Here is a 27,392-nt window from a genome sequence, read left to right as displayed (position 1 = left end):
GAAACGAAAAACTTTTTTTTTTTTTTGGCTAGCTATTCTTCTTTTCTCCAGAAATCTAGAATTTTTACACCAAAAATTTACTTTTAAATTGAATAGTAAGATTTTTTTTGGTTGGGGATTAGTAGCATCTTGTTTTCCAAAATAATGTCTTAAGTAAAATGTAGCTTTCTTAAAAAGGTATTGCATGAGTTTAGAGTAGTGTTGAGCATAGTTTGTATGTGGGAATCTTTAAAGTAGATATTTACTTCAGTTTCTACGATCTTAGGTCTTCCAACTTCTACAATTGTATATCCTCATTGCTATTTTACAAATAAACATAATGTGATTAGCCAGCATTCAAGTTAAGTAGCAAAATAAAATATATACTGTTCAAGTATCCTAGAATCCTTACTTTTTTTTTTTTTAATCTAGTGTAATTTTTTCTTTTTTTTTTTTACCTGTCTTGGATAAATCAGGGATTAGTATCTGCAGTTATATCTGTGGCCTCCAGCTCAATAATCCTTACCAAAAAAAACAAAAAGAAAACAAAAAAAACCCCACCACAACCTTCCATAAATCAAATGGAATTGAATGGTTAATCAATGTGATGAATGTGGGATATTAGAAGGATGCTTGCATGTGAGTTTTACATGTGTTAAATTCCTATGAACATGACCGGTGACCTATTGTCATCAGGTCATGTATTTTTAGTTATTTTTCTAAAAGTGAGACTAGACTTGTTGTATATATCTGTCTTAATTTTCTTCCCAACTCCTGCTTGTGATCAATAGCATGATCTTGTTTTATTAACATTGGCTCTAGTCCCTGAATTAAATATTTACAACTTGCTCAGGAATAGGGAGATCTTGACCTTTTCAAGAAAGTATAAACTCTAATTTAAGTATATGTGCTTTTTTATTGGTAGCTTAGAATTAAACCTACTCCTTTTTGTTTCTTTTAACACAACTAACTTGACTTCTTTCCCATTATTCTATTTCTAGTGTTGGTATCCTGCAAGCAACTAATTTTCGTGTTGTTACATCTTGGTTCCTTAGGAACAAACAAAACAGAGTTTTTATGGAAGTTTGAAGTATGCTTTTAATTTAAATTGCCCCGGCTTTCTCTCATTCCTGAAAGAAAGCAAACAAATTTTCGTGCTTCCTCTTGTTTTTCCTAAGAAGTTAGAGGATTCCCATTTGATAAGGTGCTAATATTGTAATTAGTGAAACCTATAATTAAAATTTTTGATATTGGTCAAATGTTTTCTTTAAATAAATTTTCCAAGTTTTCTTCCACTAACAGAATAGTAGCTTGGAGAGAGACTTGAAGAGGACGGTCCTTATATTAATGTTTAACTCTTCTGGCCTGTGTGGTAGAAATAATCTTTTATCACTTAATTGCTTGGTTTTGAAAGTTTTATTTCTTGTTGTTATCCATGTGAAATAGTGCATTTATATTGTTATGGATTTGGCCTGCAGTTACCATTTCTTCTTTTACCCATGCACATAAATCTGATGTGCTAGATCTGCAGAGATTATGAATGGTAACATTAACTGGATTACTTATCCCTTCTTACAGGGGCCACTGTGTGATTGTACCCTCTGGCACACTGTTCAGCAGTCTGTCCAAGCCACTTCACTCAGTTGAGTCAGACATGGGGATTCCTGCTTTTTTCCTTTGGGAAACTTCTCCATGGTCCAGAAGTTCTCACTTTTTTGGGATTTTTCTTAATCTTATGCCTAAAATTTCCCCATTATTTGAAGTATCCTGCAAAGTATTCATTAGCAATTGCCAAAAAGTCCTAAAAATATAACCTGAAGTTCTTTGTTGCATTATTGGAAACCTTTTACCCAGCAGATACTGGAGATTGTGGTACTGATAGTGATAAAGATGATCACCATTTACGCAGGGAAAATTCTCCCTTCCGCCTCTGTTGCCCATCTCAGTTCCCCATTCCACTCTCCCCCAAATCCCTAACCTAGGTAGCTGCTGTTATTAATTCCTTGTATATCTTTTCAGCTTTTCTTTATGTATATACAAGCAAATACAAAGGTACATTCTTCTCCCTCCACCGCTTAAGTAATAACAAGATGACATACCGTACAAAAGACAACATAAACTGTGCATACTATTCTGCACCTTGCTTTCTTCACTTATCAATTGATCTTGGAGAGCGATATGTAAAAAAGTCATTCATTCTTTTTTTTAATACCTGAATAGTGTTCCGTTGTATGAATGTACCAAATTTATTTAACCAATCCTGTTGGTAGATGGTTTTTGGTATTGCATGTGGTGCTGCAGTGAATGGCATTGAACTTTGTCATTTTTCATGTGGACAAAGAAAAAAATAGAATTACTTATTCGAAGCGTGTGTGCATTTGCAATATTGATAATCCTTTCACACTTGTCCTTATGGGGATATCCCTGTTGACACTCCCCATGGCAGTGCATGAGAGGACAGTTACTCACAAAATGAATGTTCACTTACAACATGAAGTATCAGACTTCTGGATATTGGTCAAATTGATAGGAATAAAGGGGTAGCTTAATGTAGTTTTCATTAAACTTTTCTCATGAGTAAGATGGAATGTTTTCAAGGACTGTTTTTACCCTTTGCCCGTTTTTTGGGGGTAGGGGGGACTGGTGATTGTTGCTCTTTTTCATATTAACGTCTAAGAATTCTTTATACAAGCATGCTTCATTTTATGGTGCTTCACAGATATTGTGTTTTTTACAAATTGAAAGTTTGTGGCAACTCTGTGTCGAGCAACTCTGTTGACGCCATTTTTCCAACAGCATTTGCTCACTTTGTGTCTCTGTGTCACATTTTGGTAATTCTCAGTACTAACTGAATATTTCAATCCTTTCATTATTATTATATTTTTATGATGATCTGTGATCAGATTATGACTCGTTGAAAGCTCAGATATGGTTAACATTTTTTAGCAATATTTTTAAATTAAGGTATACACATTTTTTCTAGACACAATGCTACTACACACTTAATAGACTACAGTACAGTGTAAACATAACTTTTATATACACTGGGAAACCAAGAAATTAATTTGAATCACTTTATATTGCAACATTTGCTTTATTGTCGTGGTCTGGAACCAAACCAACAATGTCTACAAGGTATTGTCTGGTATGTCTTGAAGATTAACCCTTGTTCAAAATAGAATTTGCACTTTTTTTTCAGTTTATAGTTTGTCTTTAGACTTTGTTAAATCGAACACTAAATTTTTTCTATCTCTGTTCTGTATTTTGCCATTCAAAAATATTTGTCTTTTGTATGGTCAAAATCATCTATCTTTTATGGTTCTGTATTTAGAATCATAGTTAGAAAGGCTTTCTCACCTCAGGATTATAAATGAATTAAGGTAAAATTATTCTTGGTTGTTTTATATTTTATGTTTTTACCTTAAATGGGAGCCTTTCTTCCATTACATCTTCTAATTCATTGTCATTTGTATATATGAATTGTTTTCTGTATTTTAATATTTCAACTTGCTCTCTTATTATATTCACTTACTGTTTGCAATTTCAGCTGAGTCTCTTGAATTTTTGAGATATACATCATTTGTAAGTAGTGATGGTTTTTTCTTTAATTTTATACTTCTAATTGTGTTTGCTAGTATTTTCAGTAAAATGTTAAGTAATAGTAGTATTAGTGCTCACTTGGTTTTTTTCTTTTTTTGAAAAACAGCTTTATTGAGGTATACTTGACGTGTATGTGACTGTATATATAGTGTGCTTATTCTTTGTTCCTTTGGTCCTTATTTCTTGCCTTCTTTTGAATAAATCACATAGTTTCTAATATTATGTTCTATCTCCTGTATTAAATTTTTAAGTATACCTCTGTATTATTTTTTAGTGGTTCCTGTAAGAGAGTACAGTGTGTATCTTGAAATTACTACAGTCTGCTTTCAAACAATATCATTTTACTTCATGGACAATGTTAAGAACTTCCATAGTAGAATTCCATCCCACCCTTTGTACCCTTGTTGTTTTGCATTTTACTCCTACATATGCTGTGAGCCTCATGACATATACTTAGAAAAAGTGTTTTATATCCACCCAGATATTTACTTATTGGAGCTCTTTTTTTCCTTTATGCAGTTCATAATTTCCATTTGGTGTCTTATCTCTTCAGTCTGTAGAACTCATTTTAGCATACCCAGTTAGTTCCACTGGAGATGAATTCTTTCCGCTTTTATCTATCTGGGAAAAAAAAGCGTCTTTATTTCACCATCAGCTTTAAATAATATTTTCACTGGACATTGACTCTTGGTTTGACAAGTTTGTTTATTTTCCTACCTTTCTACACTTCAAAGGTATAATTTTATTATCCTCTGGCCTCCATTGTTGCTGGTGAGAAGTCATCCATCATTTATGTCATTTTTACTCTCTATATGTGATGAATGTTCTCTTATCCTGTGGCTGCTTTTAAGATTTGTTATGTATCTTTGTGTTTCAGCGGGAGGTTTAATTATGTTGTACCTAGGTGTGGTTTCTTTGCAGCAGGTGTGAACTTGCTGGTGATTCATTGAGTTTGCTGGACCTATGGGGTGATCTCTTTCATCAGTTTGATAAAGTTTTCAGTCATTATTTATTTAAATATTTCTTCTGCCCCATTTTCTCTATTTTCCTTTTTTGACTCCAATTACAAATATGTTAGGTCATTTAATATTATTCCGCAGTTCTTGTGCACTTTGCTTTGCTTTTTTCAATTTTTTTGTATCTTTGTTTTTTGGTTTGGGTACTTTTCATTGATCTCCTTTTAAGTTTATGGGTCCTTTTCTTTGCCCTTTCTAGTATACTCTTAAGTGATTTTTAACAATATCATTTTAATTACATTTTGATACCACATTTTTTTGTGCTATCATTTCTATATATTTGGTTTATTTTTATAGTCTCTCTTTCTCTACTGAAATTCCCCATCTCTTCAATGTGTACTGTCCATCTTTTCTACCATATCCCTTAGTATTTTTATCATAGTTATTTTAAAGTCCCTGTGTGATAATTCCAATACAAGGATCATCTCTGAGTGTGTGATCATGGGTCACATTTTCTTGCTTTTTCATGTGTCTTGTAATTTTTGATTGTGTGCTGGATATTTTACATAAAAGAGCAATAGGGAGCAAAGTAAGTAAAATTTTATCAAAAAATAAAACACAAAACAAAACCCTCCCTTTTCTATCAGGCTTCTATGGTGGAGTGGCTAACCTATAATTGGACTGTGTGTGGGCTCTTTTTTGCAGTTTCAGTTTAATTCACATTTTGAGGATGTGGTTAGGCTTTTCCTTTCAGCAGGGCTTGAGCTTTGAGCACTGGTGAATTTCCAGAGATCTCATTCTGCTTTTCAGCCAAGCCACCATCTTTTTGGTTTGTGGGATCTCTTTCTCTGCTTTATAGCCCCATTGCTAACTTTTTAAGTCTCTGGGGCATTGTCTTTGCTCTCCAGTCCTGATCTTAACTGTCTATACCTTTGGAGATTTCTCTCTGCTCCACTTACACTAAGTAGAAATTAGTGAGGTTATACTCTTTGAAGACCCAGAATTCCTTAGAGCATTTTCTCTCAGCTCTCCTGTTCCCCTCTCCTACTCTAACCTTTGGTGGCTGAAATGCTGGAATGCCTCAGATAGGTTTCTATGAGCTCTCTTGCCCCATCCCTAGCCTGCAATATCCAAGATCTCAGAGTACTTAACATGGACTTCTCTTAGCTCTGCTGCCTTGCATCCCACCTTCAGAGGGTCAACTACCTTAGATTTAGGGAGGTCTTGCATAGCCCAGGGGAGCATCTCTCTCAGCAGTTCTACCATGTCCTGAGCACTCAGTGATGACTCATAGGAAAGCATTGGTTAATGAACCTTATACCTCACTCTGTGGCTCAGGTTCTTTGAAATCCTAATATATTGTGCCAGCACTGATGCGGACCCAAAAGTTTGTTAGCAGTTTGGCTGGTTTCTTCTTACCTGTATCTGTGGAGGCTTATTCTACTCCTTCAGGAAGGGGAACAACCATGGGTCTCTTCTTTATTATGAAATGCTCATGGATTTTCTGGAATGTTTCACTTGAGTGTCTTTGTGCCATCAGCTCTCTGTTAGGTTTTAAAAATGATGATTTTGTCGCTTCTCCAGCTTGCTTTGTTTGTTAAGGTGAAGGCAATTGTCTCTTATAACCTTCTGTATTCTTTAAGGAACTGAAGTCCCGTGTTATTCTTTAATTACCACTGCCTCTTCTGCTTCTTTGAACAAACTATGTCTAGGAAGGCTTCTGCCAGTGGCCACTTAGCCTGTCCCCACTTCCATTGTTTCAAACAAAGCATATAGACTTTATGCTTCAGAATGAGTCTCCCACCTTTAGGAAGTATATTTTGGCTGGTGCCTGTTGAGCTCAGCTATTATTGAGACCTCTTAATAGGTGTCACCCTCTACCAAGTGGCTCTGCATGATCTCATCTGCTTTTGGACAGCTCTTCACATATTTTGAGATCTATGAATAATATCTGGTTTCTAGTTTTGCCACGCATAGAGAATTCAGAATATATTTGTTCTTGTTTTTCACCCACCCACCCCAGAAGGGAAGGAGAAGGAAAATGATGACTTAGAGGGAACCTGTTAACTTCTGCAGCGGTGTTCTTATTGCAAGTCCCATGTAATCATTACAACAAGGCATATTTATTTTTCTTATGCAGATGTACAGACGGAGACTCAGAAAGGTTAGACACCCTCTCTGCAGTCACAGATAATAAATAGCAACACTGGGATTTAAACCATGGTTAGTTTAACTCATACTGTTAAATAATGTGCTGATAATGAAGTGCATTATCTTTGAAGCTTCTGTCTTGTATTACTGCCTGACTTCTTTTTAGAGCTTGGGTAACATAGACAGGTATTTTCTCTTGTAGAGACAGAGGAAAAGAGTGAATTGGAACCTAAACACTCAGAAACCATTAAGGCTCAAAGCAGAGGAACGTAAGTTCAGATATAAGCAAAAAGAGTCAAAAGAAAAAAAGGCCAAAAATAAGAGGCAAAATCGAGTCCCAAGAGCCAGAAGGAACTGGATTGGAATGGCAATCAGGTCTTTTTTTTTTTTTTTTTTTTTTTGCAATCAGGGCTTTATATCAGGAGTTCAGATGACAACTGGGAGCAGAACTGACGTGGCCATGTTGGGCCATAGGTGTGTGAGGTCATCTTAAAGAGCTGAGGCAGCAAACCCAGAGTTTGAGACACTGGAGAAAGAGACTTGCTGGCATTCTCAATAATAATAATTATTATTATCAGAGCAGTAATTTTTCTTTAATTCCTAGTACATGCTCAACACTATACTAACTGTTCCATAAACTTTATCTCGATTAGACCTGAGGTACATAGGGATTCAAAAACTTGCTTAGTAATCACAACTAGAAAAGGACAAAGCTGAGATTTGAATCTAGGTTCATCAGAAGCCCAAATTGGAGGTCTCTCTGATTTATCATATTGTGTCTTCAAGGGACCAGAAAATAAGAGTAATAACTCAAATAAAAATTAATGTGTGTTAAAGAATATTAAATGTATTCAGAGCAGAAATAAGGAAGAAAAGAAAAAAGAGTGACCTCCCCAGCTTTACATATCATGAATAAGATTGGGTACACATTGGTTCATGTTAGATTTTGGAAGAATCTACTAATGTCCACCTCTGGGTGCAATTAGGGCTACCATTCCTAAAAATAACATAGAAAATACTGGAGTGGGCCCCTCAGATAATAAACAGTTGGAAAATTAGGCAGATAAAGAAAGGTCCTGGGATCATTTTCTGTGATGGAAAGTTGTGGAGTTTTTAAGTGTCTTCAAGTCTGTGAAGAACTGTTATGCCAAGTATGGTCAGTAGGTGTTGTTGTTCTGTACTGTATGCATAACTATAGTACCATACATTTGAGTTTAATGTAGGGAACTAGTTCCTGACAGTGGCCAGTGACTGTTGGTAAACCTCATTTGTGAAAATTGAGGCACCTCCTTCCATAGGTCTTTATAAGATACATTTAGTGTAGGATGATATAAGGGAGCAAGGCAGACTGGAGGACCTCTCAAGGTCCCTTCTAGCCCTAAGGTTCTATTATGATTGCATATTTATAGAGCACCAAAATTGGCTGTGTTCTTTTCAGAGAATAGAATTGCATTCAGTCCCTGTCCAGGACCATCATACTCAAAATTAGACAGATCAGCAATACCTTGGTTGCCAAATCAAGTCAAAGTGTAGCAGGCACATGTCTAACTATCTGAGAATGTGTGTTCTCTTCAAGAACATTAGAGAATGACCTAAGAGCATGGTAGAAGACCTGTATTTAGTGCAAACACTCCAATGAGATTTGTATTAGGATCCTCTAGGCGTTTTTGTTAAAAGAAATAATAATGATAAATCATTTCTTATTATCTATTAAGCAAACTAATTTAGAATTAGTGTCCTCAAAAGTTCTAATTCTGAATGAAATGAAGGAATTGGAAAAGAATTGGACTTTACTGCCAAACTGTTTTAACTCTTATTATTAACCTGATAACTTTGAACTTCTCTGACCATGGATGATTTATTTTTTTTAAGATTTTATTTATTCATTTGAGAGAGAGGGGGAGAGAGAGAGCATGAGCTGGGGGTGGAGGGACAGAAGGAGAGGGATAAGCAGACTCCCTCCTGAGCAGGGAGCCAGACGTGGGGCTCGATCCTAGGGCCCCGGGATCATGACCTGAGCTGAAGGCAGATGCTTAACTGCCTAACCGACTGAGCCACCCAGGTGCCCCAACCATGGATGATTTAGATTGAGTCCATTTTGATAGTTGAACTACAAAAAGAAAATTATGTTGCTAATTTAAAACTAGCAAAAAAGGGGCGCCTGGGTGGCTCAGTTGGTTAAGCATCTGTCTTCTGCTCAGGTCATGATCCCGGGGTCCTGGGATCAAGCCCCTCATCGGGCTCCCTGCTCAGTGGGGAGCCTGCTTCTCCCTCTCTCTGTGCTGCTCCCCTTGCTTGTCGCTTTCTCTCTCTCTCCTGCTCTCTGTCAAATAAATAAATAAAATCTTTAAAAAATAACCTTAACAAATAAAGTTCTTTATTTTTACTGAAAAAATGGAAAACCCCATCATATATGATAAAAATTAGCAGTTTCAGTTGTCTGATTTTGACCATTCTGAGGAATGGTCTCATATTTTTGATTAACAAGAATGATTATCTAATCAAGGATTTATATGGACATTTAGTTAATCTCAGACATTAACTGTAGAAAAATAGCTTATCAAGAGCCTCTACCTTCTTCCCCCCCTAATCTTTTCACACTTTTAATCATTGTAAACTTTTTATTTGGAAATAATCCCAAACTTTCAGAAAAGTTTAAAGAATAGTACGAAGAACATACATACATTCTATATCTAGCTTTACCTGTTAGCATTTTGTTCCATTTGCTTTATCATCTGTGCATGCTTTCTCTACTGATCTTTTTACTCTCTACATATATGTCCCTGTTTTCTGAACCCTTTGAAAGTATGTTGCATACATCATGCATCTGTTCATGTTTTTTTAAAGTAATGTAATTTTTACCTTTCTTCAAAATAAAAATATTTTTTCTTAGATAGCTCTATTATTTACCAAAATGTAGAGGCAACTTGAACTATTATATTTCACCTTGTTTTTGGCCTGTTATCTATTTTAACTACCCATTCATGAGATCCTTTTCATGCCTTGTGTCTGGAGTATACTATTTTTTCAGATTGTCCCTAATAAAATCTGAAGACCTGACACCCAGCACCTGTTGCCACAACGTGTAATGTTATAGCTTCTTCATGTGACATATTACAGAATTTTGTAGTGCCAAATTCTTGTGACATAATTTTTATTAAAGAAAACTCATTTTTTAAAAATTTTATTTTATTATGTTAATCACCATGCATTACATCATTAATTTTTGATGTAGTGTTCCGTGATTCATTGTTTGTGTATAACACCCAGTGCTGCATTCAATACATGCCCTCTTTAATATCCATCACCAGGCTAACCCATCCCCCCACCCCCTCCCCTCTAGAACCCTCAGTTTGTTTCTCAGAGTCCATAGTCTCTCATGGTTCATCTCCCCCTCCGATTTCCCCCCCTTCATTTTTCCCTTCCTACTATCTTCTTCTTTTTTTTTTTTACATATAATATATTATTTGTTTCAGAGGTACAGGTCTGTGATTGATTCATCAGTCTTACATAATTCACAGCACTCACCATAGCACATACCTTCCCCAATGTCTATCACCCAGCCACCCCATCCCTCCCACCCCCCACCACTCCTGCAACCCTCAGTTTATTTCCTGAGATTAAGAATTCCTCATATCATTGAGATCAAATGATACATGTCTTTCTCTGATTGACTTATTTCGCTTAGCATAATACCCTCTAGTTCCATCCACGTTGTTGCAAATGGCAAGATTTCGGGTTTTTTGATGGCTGCATAATATTCCATTGTATATATATACCATATCTTCTTTATCCATTCATCTGTTGATGGACATCTTGGCCATTTCCATAGTTTGGCTATTGTGGACATTGCTGCTATAAACATCGGGGTGCACGTACCCCTTTGATCCCTACATTTGTATCTTTGGAGTAAATACCCAGTAGTGCAATTGCTGGGATGTACAGTAGCTCTATTTTCAACTTTTTGAGGAACCTCCATACTGTTTTCCAGAGTGGCTGCACCAGCTTGCATTCCCACCAAAGTGTAGGAGGGTTCCCCTTTCTCTGCATCCACACCAACATCTGTCATTTCCTGACGTATTAATTTTAGCCATTCTGACTGGTGTGAGGTGGTATCTCATTGACGTTTTTTTGTGTGTGTGTTCCACAATTCATTTACTGAGCTGGGGCAAGTGATTTAACAACAGATTGCGGGATAAGGCTGGGAGAGAAGAGTTCTTGCTTCCCTTCCCAGGAGCCAGCTGTGTCATGGATGCTTGTAAATTTTCCAAAATAGCCATCTGTTGTTGGGCGAGCTGGGTCTGGAGCTGGAGATTGGCATACATACATTCTAGGAGTCTCAGGCATTCTTTGGGCTTGTGGTCAACTCCTGAGGGCAGCTTTGTGTTCTGGATGTTCAGGAAAGTGGCCGGTGGGGAACTTGCTTGAACATTAATAAAGCTAGGGGAGGGTTTGGCTCGACAAAGAGGCACAACATTACTTTCCTCTTTGGCTTTTCTGTTGGGATGGCTAGCATGCTGCTCCATCGGGACACCAACAGGTGTGCCTGTGCTGTTAGTCAAAAGCCTCCTGCCCAGCACCCACCCTCATAGTTGATACACATGCGCGGTGGCGTGCTGGCCAGCTTCATTGAGGTTTTGATTTGGATTTCCCTGATGCTGAGCGATGTTGAGCACTTTTTCGTGTGTCTGTTGGCCATTTGGATGTCTTCTTTGGAAAAATATCTGTTCATGTCTTCTGCCCATTTCTTGATTGGATTCTTTGTTCTTTGGGTGTTGAGTTTGATAAGTTCTTTATAGATTTTGGATACTAGCCTTTTATCTGATATATCATTTGCAAATATCTTTCTCCATTCTGTCAGTTGTCTTTTGGTTTTGTTGACTGTTTCCTCTGCTGTGCAAAAGCTTTTTATCTTGATGAAGTCCCAATAGTTCATTTTTGCCCTTGTTTCCCTTGCCTTTGGCAATGTTTCTAGGAAGAAGTGGCTGTGGCTGAGGTCAGAGGTTGCTGCCTGTGTTCTCCTCTAGGATTTTCATGGACTCCTGTCTCACATTTAGGTCTTTCATCCATTTTGAGTCTATTTTTGTGTGTGGTGTAAGGAAATGGTCCAGTTTCATTCTTCTGCATGTGGCTGTCCAATTTTCCCAACACCATTTGTTGAAGAGACTGTCTTTTTCCACTGGATATTCTTTTCCCATTGGACATTCCTTCCTGCTTTGTCAAAGATGAGTTGACCATAGAGTTGAGGGTCCATTTCTGGGCTCTCTATTCTGTTCCATTGACCTATGTGTTTGTTTTTGTGGCAGTACCATACTGTCTTTGATGATTACAGCTTTGTAATAGAGTTTGAAGTCCGGAATTGTGATGCCACCAGCTTTGCTTTTCTTTTTCAACATTCCTCTGGCTATTCGGGGTCTTTTCTGGTTCCATGCAGATTTTAGGATTATTTGTTCAATTTCTTTGAAAAAAGTGGATGGTATTTTAATAGGGATTGCATTGAATGTGTAGATTGCTCTAGGTAGCATTGACATCTTCACAATATTTGTTCTTCCAGTCCATGAGCATGGAACGTTTTTCCATTTCTTTGTGTCCTTCCTCAATTTCTTTCATGAGTACTTTATAGCTTTCTGAGTACAGGTTCTTTGCCTCTTTGGTTAGACTTATTCCGAGGTATCTTATGGTTTTGGGTGCAATTGTAAATGGGATCGACTCCTAATTTCTCTTTCTTCTGTCTTGTTGATGTACAGAAATGCCACTGATTTCTGTGCATTGATTTTATATCCTGCCACTTTACTGAATTCCTGTATGAGTTCTAGCAGTTTTGGGGTGGAGTCTTTTGGATTTTCCACATAAAGCATCATATCATCTGCAAAGAGTGAGAGTTTGACTTCTTCTTTGCCGATTCAGATATCTTTTATTTCTTTTCGTTGTCTGATTGCTGTGGCTAGGACTTCTAGTACTATGTTGAATAGCAGTGGTAATAGTGGGCATCCCTGCTGTGTTCCTGACCTTAGGGGGAAAGCTCTCAGTTTTTCCCCATTGAGAATGATATTCACTGTGGATTTTTCATAGATGGCTTTTATGATATTGAGGTATGTACCCTCTATCCCTACACTCTGAAGAGTTTTAATCAAGAAAGGATGCTGTACTTTGTCAAATGCTTTTTCTGTATCTATTGAGAGGATCATATGGTTCTTGTTCTTTCTTTTATTAATGTATTGTATCACATTGATTGATTTGTGGATGTTGAACCAACCTTGCAGCCCAGGGATAAATCCCACTTGGTCGTGGTGAATAATCCTTTTAATGTACTGTTGGATCCAATTGGCTAGTATTTTGGTGAAAATTTTTGCATCCATGTTCATCAAGGATATTGGTCTGTGATTCTCCTTTTTGATGGGGTCTTTGTCTGATTTTGGAATCAAGGTAGTGCTGGCCTCATAAAATGAGCTTGGAGGTTTTCCTTCCATTTCTCTTTTTTGGAACAGTTTCAGAAGAATAGGTATTAATTCTTCTTTAAATGTTTGGTAGAATTCCCCTGGGAAGCCATCTGGCCCTGGGCTTTTGTTTGTTGGGAGATTTTTGATGACTATTTCAATTTCCTTAGTGGTTATAGGTCTGTTCAGGTTTTCTATTTCTTCCTGGTAATGTTTTGGTAGTTTATACATCTCTAGGAATGCATCCATTTTCTCCAGATTATCTAATTTGCTGCCATATAGTTGCTCATAATATGTTCTTATAATTGTTTGTATTTCTTTGGTGTTGGTTGTGATCTCTCCTCTTTCATTCATGATTTTATTTATTTGGGTCATTTCTCTTTTCTTTTTGATAAGTCTGGCCAGGGGTTTATCAATCTTATTAATTCTTTCAAAGAACCAGCTCCTAGTCTCGTTGATCTGTTCTACTGTTTTTTTGGTTTCTATTTCATTGATTTCTGCTCTGATCTTTATTATTTCTCTTCTCCTGCTGGGTTTAGGCTTTATTTGCTGTTCTTTCTCCAGCTCCTTTAGGTGTAGGGTTAGGTTGTGTATTTGAGACCATTCTTGTTTCTTGAGAAAGGCTTTTATTGCTATATACTTTCCTCTTAGGACTGCCTTTGCTGCATCCCAAAGATTTTGAACAGTTGTGTTTTCATTTTCATTGGTTTCCATGAATTTTTTAAATTCTTCTTTAATTTCCTGGTTGACCCATTCATTCTTTAGTAGGATGCTCTTTAGCCTCCATGTATTTGAGTTCTTTCCGACTTTCCTCTTGTGATGGAGTTCTAGTTTCAAAGCACTGTGGTCTGAAAATACACAGGGAATGATCCCAATCTTTTGGTACCGGTTGAGACCTGATTTGTGACCTAGGATGTGATCTATTCTGGAGAATGTTCCATGGGCACTAGAGAAGAATGTGTATTCTGTTGCTTTGGGATGGAATGTTTTGAATATATCTGTGAAGTCCATTTGGTCCAGTGTATCATTTAAAGTCTTTTATTTCCTTGTTGATCTTTTGCTTAGACGATCTGTCCATTTCAGTGAGGGGGTGTTAAAGTCCCCTACTATTGTTGTATTGTTGTCGATGTGTTTCTTTGCTTTTGGTATTAATTGGCTTATACAATTGGCTGCTCCCATGTTAGGGGCATAGATATTTACAATTGTTAGATCTTCTTGTTGGATAGACCCTTTACGTATGATATAGTGTCCTTCCTCATCTCTTATTATAGTCTTTGGTTTAAAATCTAATTTGTCTGGTATAAGGATTGCCACCCCAGCTTCCTTTTGATGTCCATTAGCATGGTAAATGGTTTTCCACCCCTTCACTTTCAATCTGGAGGTGTCTTTGGGTCTAAAATGAGTCTCTTGCAGACAGCATATCGATGGGTCTTGTTTTTTAATCCAATCTGATAGCCTGTGTCTTTTGATTGGGGCATTTAGCCCATTTACATTCAGGGTAACTATTGAAAGATATGAGTTTAGTGCCATTGTATTGCCTGAAAGGTGACTGTTACTGTATATTGTCTGTGTTCCTTTTCTGGTCTATGTTACTTTTAGGCTCTCTCTTTGCTTAGAGGACCCCTTTCAATATTTCTTGTAGGGCTGGTTTTGTGTTTGCAAATTCTTTTAGTTTTTGTTTGTCCTGGAAGCTTTTTATCTCTCCTTCTATTTTCAATGACAGCCTGGCTGGATATAGTATTCTTGGCTGCATATTTTTCTCACTTAGTGCTCTGAATATATCATGCCAGTCTTTTCTGGCTTGCCAAGTCTCTTTGGATAGGTCTGTTGCCAATCTAATGTTTCTACCATTTTAGGTTACAGACCTCTTGTCCCGAGCTGCTTTCAGGATTTTCTCTTTGTCTGTGAGACTCGTAAGTTTTACTATTAGATGTCTGGGTGTTGACCTATTTTTATTGATTTTGAGGGGGGTTCTCTGTGCCTCCTGGATTTTGATGCCTGTTTCCTTCCCCAAATTAGGGAAGTTCTCTGCTATAATTTGCTCCAATATACCTTCTGCCCCTCTCTCTCTTTCTTCTTCTTCTGGGATCCCAATTATTCTAATATTGTTTCATTTTATGGTACCACTTATCTCTCAAATTCTGCCCTCGTGATCTAGTAGTTGTTTATCTCTCTTTTTCTCAGCTTCTTTATTCTCCATCATTTGGTCTTCTATATCACCAGTTCTCTCTTCTGCCTCATTTATCCTAGCAGTTAGAGCCTCCATTTTTTATTGCACCTCATTAATAGCCTTTTTGATTTAGACTTGGCTAGATTTTAGTTCTTTTATTTCTCCAGTAAGCATTTCTCTAGTATCTTCCATGCTTTTTTCAAGCCCAGCTAGTATCTTTATAATCGTCATTCTGAACTCTAGTTCCGACATCTTACTAATGTCTGTATTGATTAGGTCCCTGGCAGTTGGTACTGCCTCTTGTTCTTTTTTTTTGAGGTGAGTTTTTCCATCTTGTCATTTTGTCCAGAGGAGAATAGATGAATGAGAGAACAAAATGCTAATAGGGTAACAACGACCCCAGAAAAATATACACTAAACAAATCAGAAGAGACCTAAAACCGGGGGAAAAGAAAGGGAAAGAAAGAAAAAAGAAAAAGGAAAAAAAAAGAATATGATCAAATATGATCAGGCTGGTGAATAGATCAGTGCCACACACTAGATTTTGGGTGTATTTTGGTCTGTTAGGAGAAACTGCCTCCCAAAATTTTAAAGAAAGAAAAACTTATATATGTACAAAAATAAGGGTAAATACGATGAAGGGATGGAATATGACTGTAAAGATGATATATAAAAGATTTTATAAAAGGAATTGATAAGAAGTTGGTTGAAAAAAGAAATAAGAGATATTAAAAAAAAAAAAGAGGGAGAGAATGTGATCAGGCAGGAGACCAGAACAAAGCCATTCACTAGAGATTTAGGGTATATTTTGGTCTGTTAGAAGAAAGTGTATCCTAAATTTTTAAAGAGAGAACAACTTACATATATATATACCAAAAATAAGGTTACCTACAATGAAGGGATAGAATATGACTCTAAAAATGAAAAATAAAAGGATTTTTAAAAAAGGGATTGATAAGATGTTGGTTGCAAAAGGGAAAAAGAAAAATCCAAAAAAAAAAGACAGTTAAAAAAAATTAACTTTGAAAGACTAAAGAATCACGGGGAAAAAAGCCATGGATTCTATGTGCTGTATTCCCCTAGCGCTGGAGTTCTGCCATTCTCATTGATCGGTAAACTTGGTCTTGGCTGGCTGTGCTTGCTGATCTTATGGGGGAGGGGCCCCTTGCCGTGGTTCCCAATGTCTTTGCTGGAGGCGGAATTGCCCCACCCTTGCCAGTCGGGGCTAAGTGATCTGCTTGGGTTTGCTCTCGGGAGCTTTGGTTCCCTGCAAGCTTTCCGTACAGCTTTGGAGGATGAGAGTGAAAATGGCGGCCTCCCAGTCTCCACCCTGGAGGAGCCAAGAACTCGGGGCCCCGCTCCTCAGTGAGCCCCCAGAAAAGCAGTCAGTCACTCCCGTCTTCCCAGTCTCCGGCCGCACTCCGTGTTCACCCGGCCTGTGACCGAGCGTTTCTATCTCTGGCACCCGACCCCGTGTGGAGTCTCCAAACCCAGCAGATCCCTGCAGTGTGCTCCCGCGCCGCTCCTCCCCGGGGGAGGAAGGGGAGTCTCCCTGGATCTACCGCTTGTTGGGTCCCTACTGGAGGAGCAGTGGCCCGACTGTGCTGCGGATCATGGTTTATGGCAACCCCGAGCTGAGAGCCCGTGCCTTGTCTCCGTCTCTGCAGCCGGCTTCCCTGCTTTGATACCTGGGAGCTCTGCCACACTCAGGGCCCCCCCCCCCCGCAGTCTTTCTGTGACCCCAAGGGTCCTGAGACCACACTGTCCCAGCGAGGGTTCCACCCCCTGCTTAGCCACTGGATCAACGTCCCTCAGCGGAGTGGACTTCTAAAAGTTCCGATTTTTTGCTCCACGGCTCTATCACTTGCCAGTAGCGGCTGACGGAGGCCCCCTCCCCCGCCGTCTATCCTCCTGAATATCGCCTTGGATTCACTTCTCCGCACATCCTACCTTCCAGAAAGTGGTCGCTTTTCTGTTCAGAGAGTTGCTGCTATTCTTTTCTTTGATCTCCTGTTGAGTTTGTAGGTGTTCAGAATGGTTTGATCCCTATCCAGCTGAATTCCTGGGACCAGACAAAATTTAGGTCTCCTCCTCCTCCTCCACCATCTTGCTCCTCCTTGACCAAAAAAAACTCATTTTTAAATGTAAATATTTGTGTTTGAATAATCGTACAAATTAGATCTCTATTCAGTAAAATTACATGGTTTTTTACCTTCAAGTTTATGTATTTTCTATTTCAGCTTGATGTGGATTCACAGGGCTGAATTTTCATGTTTGCTTATTTCTCTCACAGTAGTTTATAATTCCACAACTCTAAGATGGGATTTCACTGAAGGAGTAACTACAGAAGTCCAGAATGAAGATGCAGCTTATAAAAAAGGGAATGAGATTCAAATCAGACAAAAATAATAGGAGAGGGGGTTAAACTATTTTAAATACTGATGAACAAATTGAAATTATTTTCAAGTTGTGAAAATTTTATTGCTGTATTTTTACTGATGTAATTTATCAATATCTTTACTGTCTGAGGTTAAAACCAACTTTGAGTAGATGAACTCTGAATATTTTTCAAAATGGTCTGAGATATGGAAGGGGTATAACTATGGTGAAGTCGTTTCTCTGAAGTTTTCAGTGAATAGGGAAGACACAGAGCCAGAATCAAGTTAGGCTCATGGGAAATGATGGTCTTACTACTCAAATTGAGTATTTTGTGGGCATAGGTACCACCTGTATTCCTGGAAGGACCAGAGTTCAGGGAACAAAGTAAAAATGCAGCACAATGTTGCCTTCTTCATGTAGCCACTGATTTTTGACCCAGAATTTTATTAGAAAGCCTCATTGTCCTCTGATAACATGGAATTCCTGTCGGTGTTTTTTTTTCCTTGTGTGCTTATGAGTATTAAGTAGACTGCGTGCTTGCTTTATGTTAGACCACAGCCAGAAAAACTAGACAGAATTAGTTTCAAGACTGTTTTTCTTTCCGTAGCACCCACACACAGGATGTGCGATCTATAGTAATTCTTATTCATTTGAAATACAGCAATTTGTTCCTGTCAGGAGAGGATAGGTTTGTTGTTTTAAATTGCCAGGTTTTGTTTTTGTTGGCGTGTTCCCCAATACAAATTGAATGGCTGACAAAAATCTATTTGTATGACAGTTCAATCTAGATAAGTGCCCTCTGTTGCCTAACGGTACAATTTGGGGTCTCAGAGATAAAAGCAAACTGAATGCCAGGCTTGTAGCAGAGCTTCTTCATGCAGATAACAGAAGTAATCCATATTCCTGAGCTACACAAATCAGACAAACAAAGAAGAAATATGCATGCACATCATCTCGTTTGAAATGGTGGTCTTTTAGCTTCTACATAATAAAAAAATGGGAATATCTGACTTAGGAGAACAAAAAACTAGCTTGTATGAGGTATGCCTATATTTGAAATTAAAAGGAAATGTGATATTGACTTATAAAGTTGGAGAGAGGTTTGTTGCTTAGCATTTTCCCATAGTATCCAGGTTTCCCCTGCTATCAGAAAGCAGAGTGTTCCTATGAAACCATTCATAAGGCAAAATGATGTAAAGCAAAGAAACAATGATCATTGTTATATGGAAAGATTTTTTAACATTCTCAGACCCAAGGAATAACCTCTTTTAAGCTTTTCTGATACCTTAGGACACAGCTTGCTAATGGATACACAAAATAAATGGAGATGAATACGGATGCTCACAGCCCCAGTTCAGAGCCCTGATGCTGAGATGCTGTGTGCTGTTCCTGGGGAAGGAGCTGAGTGGGGCCACTTTCACTGCTCAGGGTGGGAGCTGCCTCCCTAACAGCTCACTGAAAAACAAATGCTGAATGTTATTCACCTTTTTTTGTAAAAGCAAAAATCCTCTTCAGATTTCTTCCCATTAGCAAAAACAGGTACTGACGTAGGCCTTTAAAGTGGCATAATGTGAATCTTCCAAAAACAGGGTATTCCTGTATTGGCTTTTGTCAAATGTATTTGCTATCTATTTTAACTATTTCTATTTTCCTATTCTGTAATAAGTTATATCTTTAGACAGTGATTGTTTTGGAGCTTTGATATTCTGCAAGAGATAGGTTTGAAGGGGTCTCCTTTACTTCGTAAGATGAGGAACTGAGAATTTGTACCATTTGGCATACCTCTGCCTTAAAACATGTCAGGCTTACCATACAGGTATCTCTCAAATATAATTCATGTATAAAAAGAGGGTTGAAATATGTGGTAACAACAGTTATAAGGAAAGAATTGGGACTAGTTCATAAGGTAACAGATATCCTGGAAATATTGCTAAGAGGCCCAGTTGTAGATATTCTGAAAAATAATCCATAGTGATTGGTGATGTATTAGATTTGGGAATAATTTTTAGATTTTTATCTGGGGAGACTATGTGCATGGTAAAACCATACATCAAACTAGGGAAAACAGAAGGAGGAGCAGTATAAGAGAAATAAAACACCCCACTGTGTCTGTGTTAAGTCTGAGATGCCTTCAGGTTTTCTAAGGCACCCAGTAGGAATTAGATTTGTAAGAAGAGTATGCAAAAAACATGTCTTTGCCAACTTCTAGCTGGTAGTTAGAACAGTGGATAAAAATAAGATCATTCAGATGAGTGAGAAGAAGTCTAGGATGAAGACCTATTCAGACTGAGAGAGAAGTTATAATGAAGGAGACTGAGAAGGAGAGACCAGAAGGATGGGAGGAATTCCTAAGGAGGATGGTGCTGTAACTGCTAAGGAGAAAGTGGGCAACAATGTCAGATGCTATCAAGAGGTCAAATGAGAAGAGGACTGAAAGGTGTCCATTGGAGCCAAAGCTGGTACAATTTGAGCAACAAAATTAATGATGTAGTATTAGACTATAAGTACAAAATAAATATCCATAAGTCCATACTGATATCGATAAATGATTGTATAATGATTGAGTAGACCTCATTCATACAGAAGAATGCCAAATGACTTATGAAGATACTCCCCCTGAAAGAGATAGAGCTTAACTCCCCACTTCTTAAAACATGGCCTGCACATGGTAAGTACAGTACAGAAGGGGAAAAGAGTAGCTTTTCAGTGGAGAGACATGACAAACACTACCTCAGTCAGGTACCAGGGTCAACATCAATAGTGATAAGTCATGTTGATAGTATGTACCTTGGATATGATCTGATGAAAATGGCTCTTTACCTCTTTGGTCTTCCTCCGAAAACATTACCGCAGTCTAGTCAGGAGAAGAACATCAGACAGATCCCAATTGAGGGACATTCTACAAAACACCTGACCAGTGCTCTTCAAAACTTTCAAAATCATCAAAAATAAGGAAAGTCTGAGAAATTGTCACAGCCAAGAGGAGCTTGAGAACACATGACTAGTAAATGTAACATGGAATCCTGGATGGTATCTGGAACAGAAAAAGAACATTAGGTATTAAGGAAACCTGGAAAAAGTATGTACTTTAGTTAATAATAATGTGTAATAATGGACTATTGATTTATTAACTGTGACAAATGTACCATACTAATGTAAGTTGTTAATAATAGGGGAGACTAAGTGTGGGTTCTATGGGGACTCCACTATCTTTGTAACTTTTTTTTATAAATCTTTATTCTAAAACTTCAAAAGTTTACTTAGAAAACATGGCCAATGACTTCATCAACTACTAAGATACTGGTGATCCTAGGGAGTCCTGTGGCATGGCAGGAAAGCGTCAAGTTTGTTTAAGTTGAGAAGTGGCTGGGGCATGAGTAAGTGAGGTTAATGTTCATGGAATACTTGTTCAAGAAGCTTGGCCAGGAAGGGAAGGATAAAGAGAGATTGGGCATTGGCTAGGCAGTGTAGTACTGACTGAAATAACATTTTGACATATATAAATCTAGGTACACTTAGGAATGTTTATGTCCTTAAAGGAAAGACTCAGTAGAAAGTGATAGACTGATTATTTAAAGAAACAACATTTAACTGATGAAGCAAAACCCCTGAGTAGGCAGGATTTTATTCTGTTCAACTGAAGGTAGAGAGTCTTAGAGGAAGAACATGTTGTTTATGAATCAGGTATGAATATTTATATTTATTATACATTATAGTTTGGGGTCACCTGGATGGGGAAGTAATCTTCAGAATGTTTTCATAGAGAATTTGGGCTCAAAGAACTTAGTTTTACTGCCTAACCATCATAGTTTTATTGGCTATATTCATAAAGCATTAAAAGGCATCTCTGAATTATGAGAACTGTAACCTCACTATAACACAGCATATACTATAATAAAGAATCTGTCACAACACAGGTTCAAAAGCAAGTATTAGGGGAAAAATATTGTAAAAATTGTTTGCTCATGAGATGGCTGGTTCCAGTCTAAATTTGTAGAGTAACTGTATAGGGAGTCACCAGATCCCATGGCCAAGAAGGCAGTTCTTACACACCTTAATAACCAGTGCAGCTTCTCTCCTGCCATGTGGGTAGATTATTGGTGCTTTATGGCGGAGCCTTTGAAGATTAATCTTGAAACATATCTAAGTTACACCCATAAATGTGGTCCTGACTCATCCTCAGATCAGACGTTTTATTCTGTGATTTAAAACATTCTGCCTTAAGCATTCATCACCCTTGAACTTGCAAATTTATTACTGTCAAGATTCCAGATGTTGACAACAATGTATAAGTTGTTTTTTGTTTGTTTATTTTGGAAGAAGGTGACAAGAAACAAAACCTATAGACTAATCAATTCATAGCTGATGATAAATTCCTAGAACCAAGTGAATGGTGCAGCCAAACCTGCCTTGGGGAAGGAGCAGTAGGACAGCCCCAGTCTGCCCTGGTGGTTTGGTAAAATGAAAGGTGGTGTGGTAAAGTAAATAGAGCACTGACATTGGGAAACAGATTGCATCCTTCTTCTGCCTAGTCTTTCCCAAGTGTGTGGCCTTGGGGAGATCACTCACCTGGCTTAGAACTCTTCATCTCTAAATATGGAAGTCTGGTCTAGATGATGCCTCATGTCAATTCTGTTCTTTTTGAGATATCTTAGTGTCAGTTACAGAATCATTGAGATCATTTGCTCTTGGATATCTAGATCACGTGAAATTATGGCTATGGACAGGTTTTCAATGAATGATTGCTTTTCCTTTCTAATGCTAAGCAGATTACGTAGGGATACCCACATACAACAATTAATTATGTAATTTGTATACTGTATTTCAGTAGTTCTTTTAAAAATACAAATGAAGCATCTGCTATATAGCATTCATCTATCAGAGTATCATTTTTCCAGTGGAAGTGCATAGGGTATGTATATGTTTTTATTATCAAAACAGTAAATAAACATTTTGACATTTTGATTATTTCAAATATAGTCTATGGAGTTATTTTATTTTATATTCAGAAAGATTTTAAAGAATTAAATTTCCTCGACTGAAAGCTTACACTATTCCAGATGTTGACAACAACATCTGGGCATTCTATCATGAGCTGATTTTCTGAATGAAGTAACTTAATTATTGATTGACAAGCTAACATGATTTAAGACACAGCCACACTGTGTTCAATAGCAATGTGAAAGTCGTAAACTACAAGTATATGTAAGCAAGTGAGGCCATGATACTAACTAACTCACACGGCATTTTGAAACACCAATGCTAAACTTAAATTTTAGGCTTAAGTTTAGAATTGCTGGAGGAGGAAATGAAGAAGTACAGTACATGATTTCTGGGCTCTCTGTTTTGCAAATCATTAAATGATGTAGCAGCAATGTGGTCAGAGTTCCTAGTATAAATAAAGGTCTATTCTAGCATTGTGAAGCACAAATAGACTTATTATTCCATATGGATTGCATATGGGTTTGTGTGAGCCTGTATGTGTATGTATACATATATAACCTCATTATATGCATATAAATAGTCACAGGTGATATTATAGATAAATTTTTTAAAAAATAAAAATGTGGAATAATCTAGCTCATTGTTTAAGCCAAAACATAAATATCCACTTCAAACATGTAAAATGTTTTTGCAAGTATAAGCAAAAGTAATAAATGAAAGTGATTATGGTAGAAAGACATTTTTTTTCAAAAAAAAAATTTAAATATCTTTTCCTGGTATTACATACTAAGAACAATGGATTCTTTCAGTGTTCTCATGTTAACCTGCTTTTCCAACTGTTGGTAGCCTAGTAGCAGGGCATGCTAGTATTTTCTCTCTGGTGGCTTGCATATGGTCCATTGGCCATGAGTTTATGATAGATAGAAAGTGTGCTTTCCCTTTATGAATGCTACAATATTGGTGACATGTGGCATGTGCACTTTCCAGCGAATGAGCTTGACCTTTAACTCTAAACAGTCCCTTGAGCAGGAGCAAGCCATGTTTAGTGGAATGATTACTTAGAAGAAACAGATTGGAACCTACTTTCTCTGATAACATTAAAGAAATGCAGTAAAGTTTTTCCCACTGAAAGTCATCCAAAAATGGTAACATCACAAAATAGGAAATTGGGCAAAACAATGTAGTAGACTTATGAGTTAAATAATATGAAGTTTTTAAGGTTGCTTTTGGTATATATTGACACATCATTTTCTAGGGAAGATACACGAATTTATACTCTCAGGCATATATGTGTACAGGTTTTATTGCATCCTTCCCAATATTACCAACTAATATTTAGTTGAATGTCTTTTGCAAGGTTATCACATCCAAGGTATTATGATAGGTTTCCATTTGTTTATAATATTTAAATTCACACAACAGCCCTGAGAAATAAATATTGTTGCTATTTTAGATATTGAAGAAAGTGATAGAAAACTTAATTTGACCAAGATCACATACTGAAATGTTACCTCTGTTCTCTTTGCTCAGTGCCCTGTGCTTTTTCATCCTAACGACTTTCCAAGGATCTAACATTTACCTAACAGTATATGTTCCCTTTACCTAAATCATGTAGCATGGTATGTTTTAATCTTAAATTGTTTTTTGTGCTAGAAATTAATGTGACACAGAGAACACTGTGATGAACAAAATTTCATAACTTCCTTTTCATTTTTTTTTCTCCAAAATGTAAGTTTCCTCTCCTGGATTGATGAGCTTTTTAAAGTCCTGGGTCAGGGGTGGAGTGTGTATGAAAAGCTGAAATTGGTCATAGAGAAATAGAAGTGAGGTTAAAAATGGAATGCTTTGTGCCAAAGATAGATGCATTTTAGAAAATGCCATCTGGGCATTACAGAAGTATGATATTATTTAATTCGAACCAGCTAGAATTCAGTAAGGAATGAATGCCAGCGATTATATGACTAGCTAATAAATATAATTTCATGGTATTCTGTAAGATATCCCTAAGTGTTAATTGTAACAGGAGCAGTTAAATTCTTTAGACCAGTTAAATTCTTTGGCTATGAAAGCATAACAGTTTCTAATCACCTGGTAACTTTGGGCATTATTAAATATATGGAGATTGAAAGACATGGTAGAAGCAATGGAAAAGTCTGGCCAGACTGGGTAATTTGTTTTAGACCTATGGAGAAATCTATTAACCATTTCTTCTATAGACCAATTTGATTAGGGAGTAAGACAAGCTGTTCTTTCATTACTTACCAAAACCATACTGCACTTTGTATCAATTATTTGGCTGTCTGCAGCACATAGATTAGAATAAAGGGCTTTCTTAGTGTTTGTGAATGTTGCGGATTGCTGATTAGTAATTAAAGTACTGAATGAAGAAAATTAGGCCAAAATTGAATGGGAATGAGAAAGTCTTAATTCTGTGATACAGATGTTAGAAACAGATTGTCTTGAGCAACCCATTCAACATAGTGACATTCTACATAGCCATGGAGTGTTTGCCTCCCATGTAAAGCTCAAGTCAAATGCCTTAGAGATGGTTTCCTCTCCCATGCCTTGTGATGTAGCTGTATGGGTATTAATTTAGTGAAATATCCTGTCTGCCAGGTGTGGGAACTAGCTGATTTTATTGTAATACCAGATCATTACTTAATTCATATGCAACAGAGTGCAGCACATGGAAAGCATTATAAATCTATTTACAATGTGGCTGGTCTGATGATAACATTGTATTAAATTCCCAGGTGAGGCAATTTAAGCAATTGCTTTGCCATGTGCACGCTGTGGAAATTAAATTCTCATATACGCTTTAGTAATAAACCAACTGCATTGTTATGCTTATGCGAGTGGTGGGTTGTAGAATCCTCATTCTGGCTATGTGTACCCTGTTTCACATGTAGAATCACATAGAAGGCTGCACCACAGATCACAGTTCTTAATTAGTTTCAGCTTAGTTAATTCATCTTGTTTGTAGTCTAGCAGTGCCTATCCAGAAACATACTCAGTTCAGTTGGGAAATATTAAGGCTTGGGTCAAGTAGACAGATTGTTTCAAACCAAATTTCCAGACAGAACTGGGCAAGTGTATCTGATTGAACTTGGCTTTAAGAAAATCAGCCAATCGGTGTTGAAAATCAGCCAATCATTATCAGTATACCAAGTGAAAACTGCTTGGAATCTGAAATCCTCACTTTCATAATGAAGGACTCACTTTTGTCATCAGTTTAAAATAGGCATCGAAACTTTGTGTGTCTAACTTTTTAGGGATAACAGTCAATTGTTAATTTGCCATATTCTTTCTGTAATTCATATGTGGTCTGTGGATTTTTCTGCCCAACTGTGTCTAGTCCACCTAAGTTTAGTATAAGTTAGAAGGAATAAGCCTTACACAAACACACAACTAAAAGTGAGAAATGCTCTTGTATTTAACTCTGTGTGTGTGTGTGTGTGTGGCAAATATTGTCAGTCGAAGCTTTCTATCCGTATGGTACAGACCTGAAATTGCAATAGATTACACACTGCATAGACTTTCTGTCTTCTCCAGAAGCCACATATAAAGCACCAGTAGACAGTGGTAACTGACAACTAAGACTAAAAATGTTGACAATTTCTTGATTTGCCTGGTTAGCTTATGTATAGAAGCCATTAACTATTTATAAAATGCATTATGAATTGGGTTCCTTCATACTGTAGCTGAGTGTGTGACATTTCCAGCTCAAATTCTCATGCTTGCATTTGGCTAAAGTACAGATTTTATACAGTTGATGATAAAGTAAAAATAGTTTATCAAGATACAGTTGATGTTTCAGCTTCATTAACTTTGAGTCATCTGAATTAAAATATACATAGTACTTAGTAATAGAGAGTGAGGTTATTAAAAATTCCACAAAAGGTAAAATTATTTATTGATGTTTTGGAGGGAAATTATCAATAAAATAAGCAGTTTGTCATTCACAGGAATTTGCCTTTTTTGGAATTCAGTCAGTTTAGTGATGATCCTGCAGGCTAAATTATAGCTGATTACAATCAGCTTACTTAAAATTTCAAACCACAAAATAATTAGGAGAAAATACCAATGTCAGGCATTTAAATATAACTCTTAATAAAACAAAGTCTTAATTTTTTTTTAAAAATTGTAAAATGATATCCAGTGTAAAGAGCTCGATTTTCTGCATCAGTTGCATCATTTTCAAGAACTATTTCTGATATTTGAAATGAGCTTTTTTAAAATTCTTTTAAGAGAAGTTAGTTTAATCAGAGAACATTTTATAAACTCAGCATATCATTTGCTTAATTACATCCAGAAAGCCATCCAAATGACCAGTTTTTACCATCCCAATAGTAAAGACTGACATATATAGGGACCACCTTTCAACTGTGGATAAATCCTTAGTTCTCCTCTGTTGCTGAACATGTACACTCTTAATTGCTGGTTTTCAAAAGCAATGGATTCTCACCAAAACAAGAGTAGATATTTAGGGATACATGTTTGTAATTTTCTTCTTCTTTTGAAGTTTAGTAAATCAAAATAAGAATATAATGTAATTGAACAATCTATGCCAATTTGTTGGTATTTTGGTGAAAGGGGGGAAAACAAAAACAATCTCCATATGATATTCTTGCATACTGTGGAATGTTTTAGTCCCCCATAGTGATGAAATGAATAATTAAAAAGGCAGCTCTGATACCACAGTCTGTTTAAAGGTTCTCATTTCCTTTAATGCTATAAAATACTTTTGCTTAGCTAGTTTGAAACTACTGTAGTGGG

The 27,392-nt window shown here is 37.0% G+C and overlaps 2 protein-coding genes across 10 annotated transcripts in view; one reads left to right on the top strand and one right to left on the bottom strand.

Annotated features, from left to right (window-relative positions):
• Positions 1-27,392, top strand: part of VTI1A (vesicle transport through interaction with t-SNAREs 1A) — a 355,502-nt gene that overhangs the window by 55,204 nt on the left and 272,906 nt on the right. The gene's annotated exons all lie outside the window — the stretch shown is intronic.
• On the bottom strand, positions 10,838-11,224 carry LOC118525821 (TSSK6-activating co-chaperone protein-like). Its single transcript, XM_036076712.2, has one exon. It carries the CDS (start codon positions 11,210-11,212, stop codon positions 10,838-10,840), a length of 375 nt encoding a protein of 124 aa, XP_035932605.1. The 5' UTR covers positions 11,213-11,224.

Source organism: Halichoerus grypus, chromosome 7 (genome assembly GCF_964656455.1).
Source record: "Halichoerus grypus chromosome 7, mHalGry1.hap1.1, whole genome shotgun sequence".
Lineage (NCBI taxonomy): Eukaryota > Metazoa > Chordata > Mammalia > Carnivora > Phocidae > Halichoerus > Halichoerus grypus.
This window is presented reverse-complemented; position numbering and strand designations above follow the sequence as displayed.

Coding starts and splice junctions, on each gene's coding strand:
- LOC118525821 (XM_036076712.2), bottom strand. CDS start 11,212: ATGGAGCAGCATGCTAGCCATCCCAACAGAAAAGCCAAAGAGGAAAGT.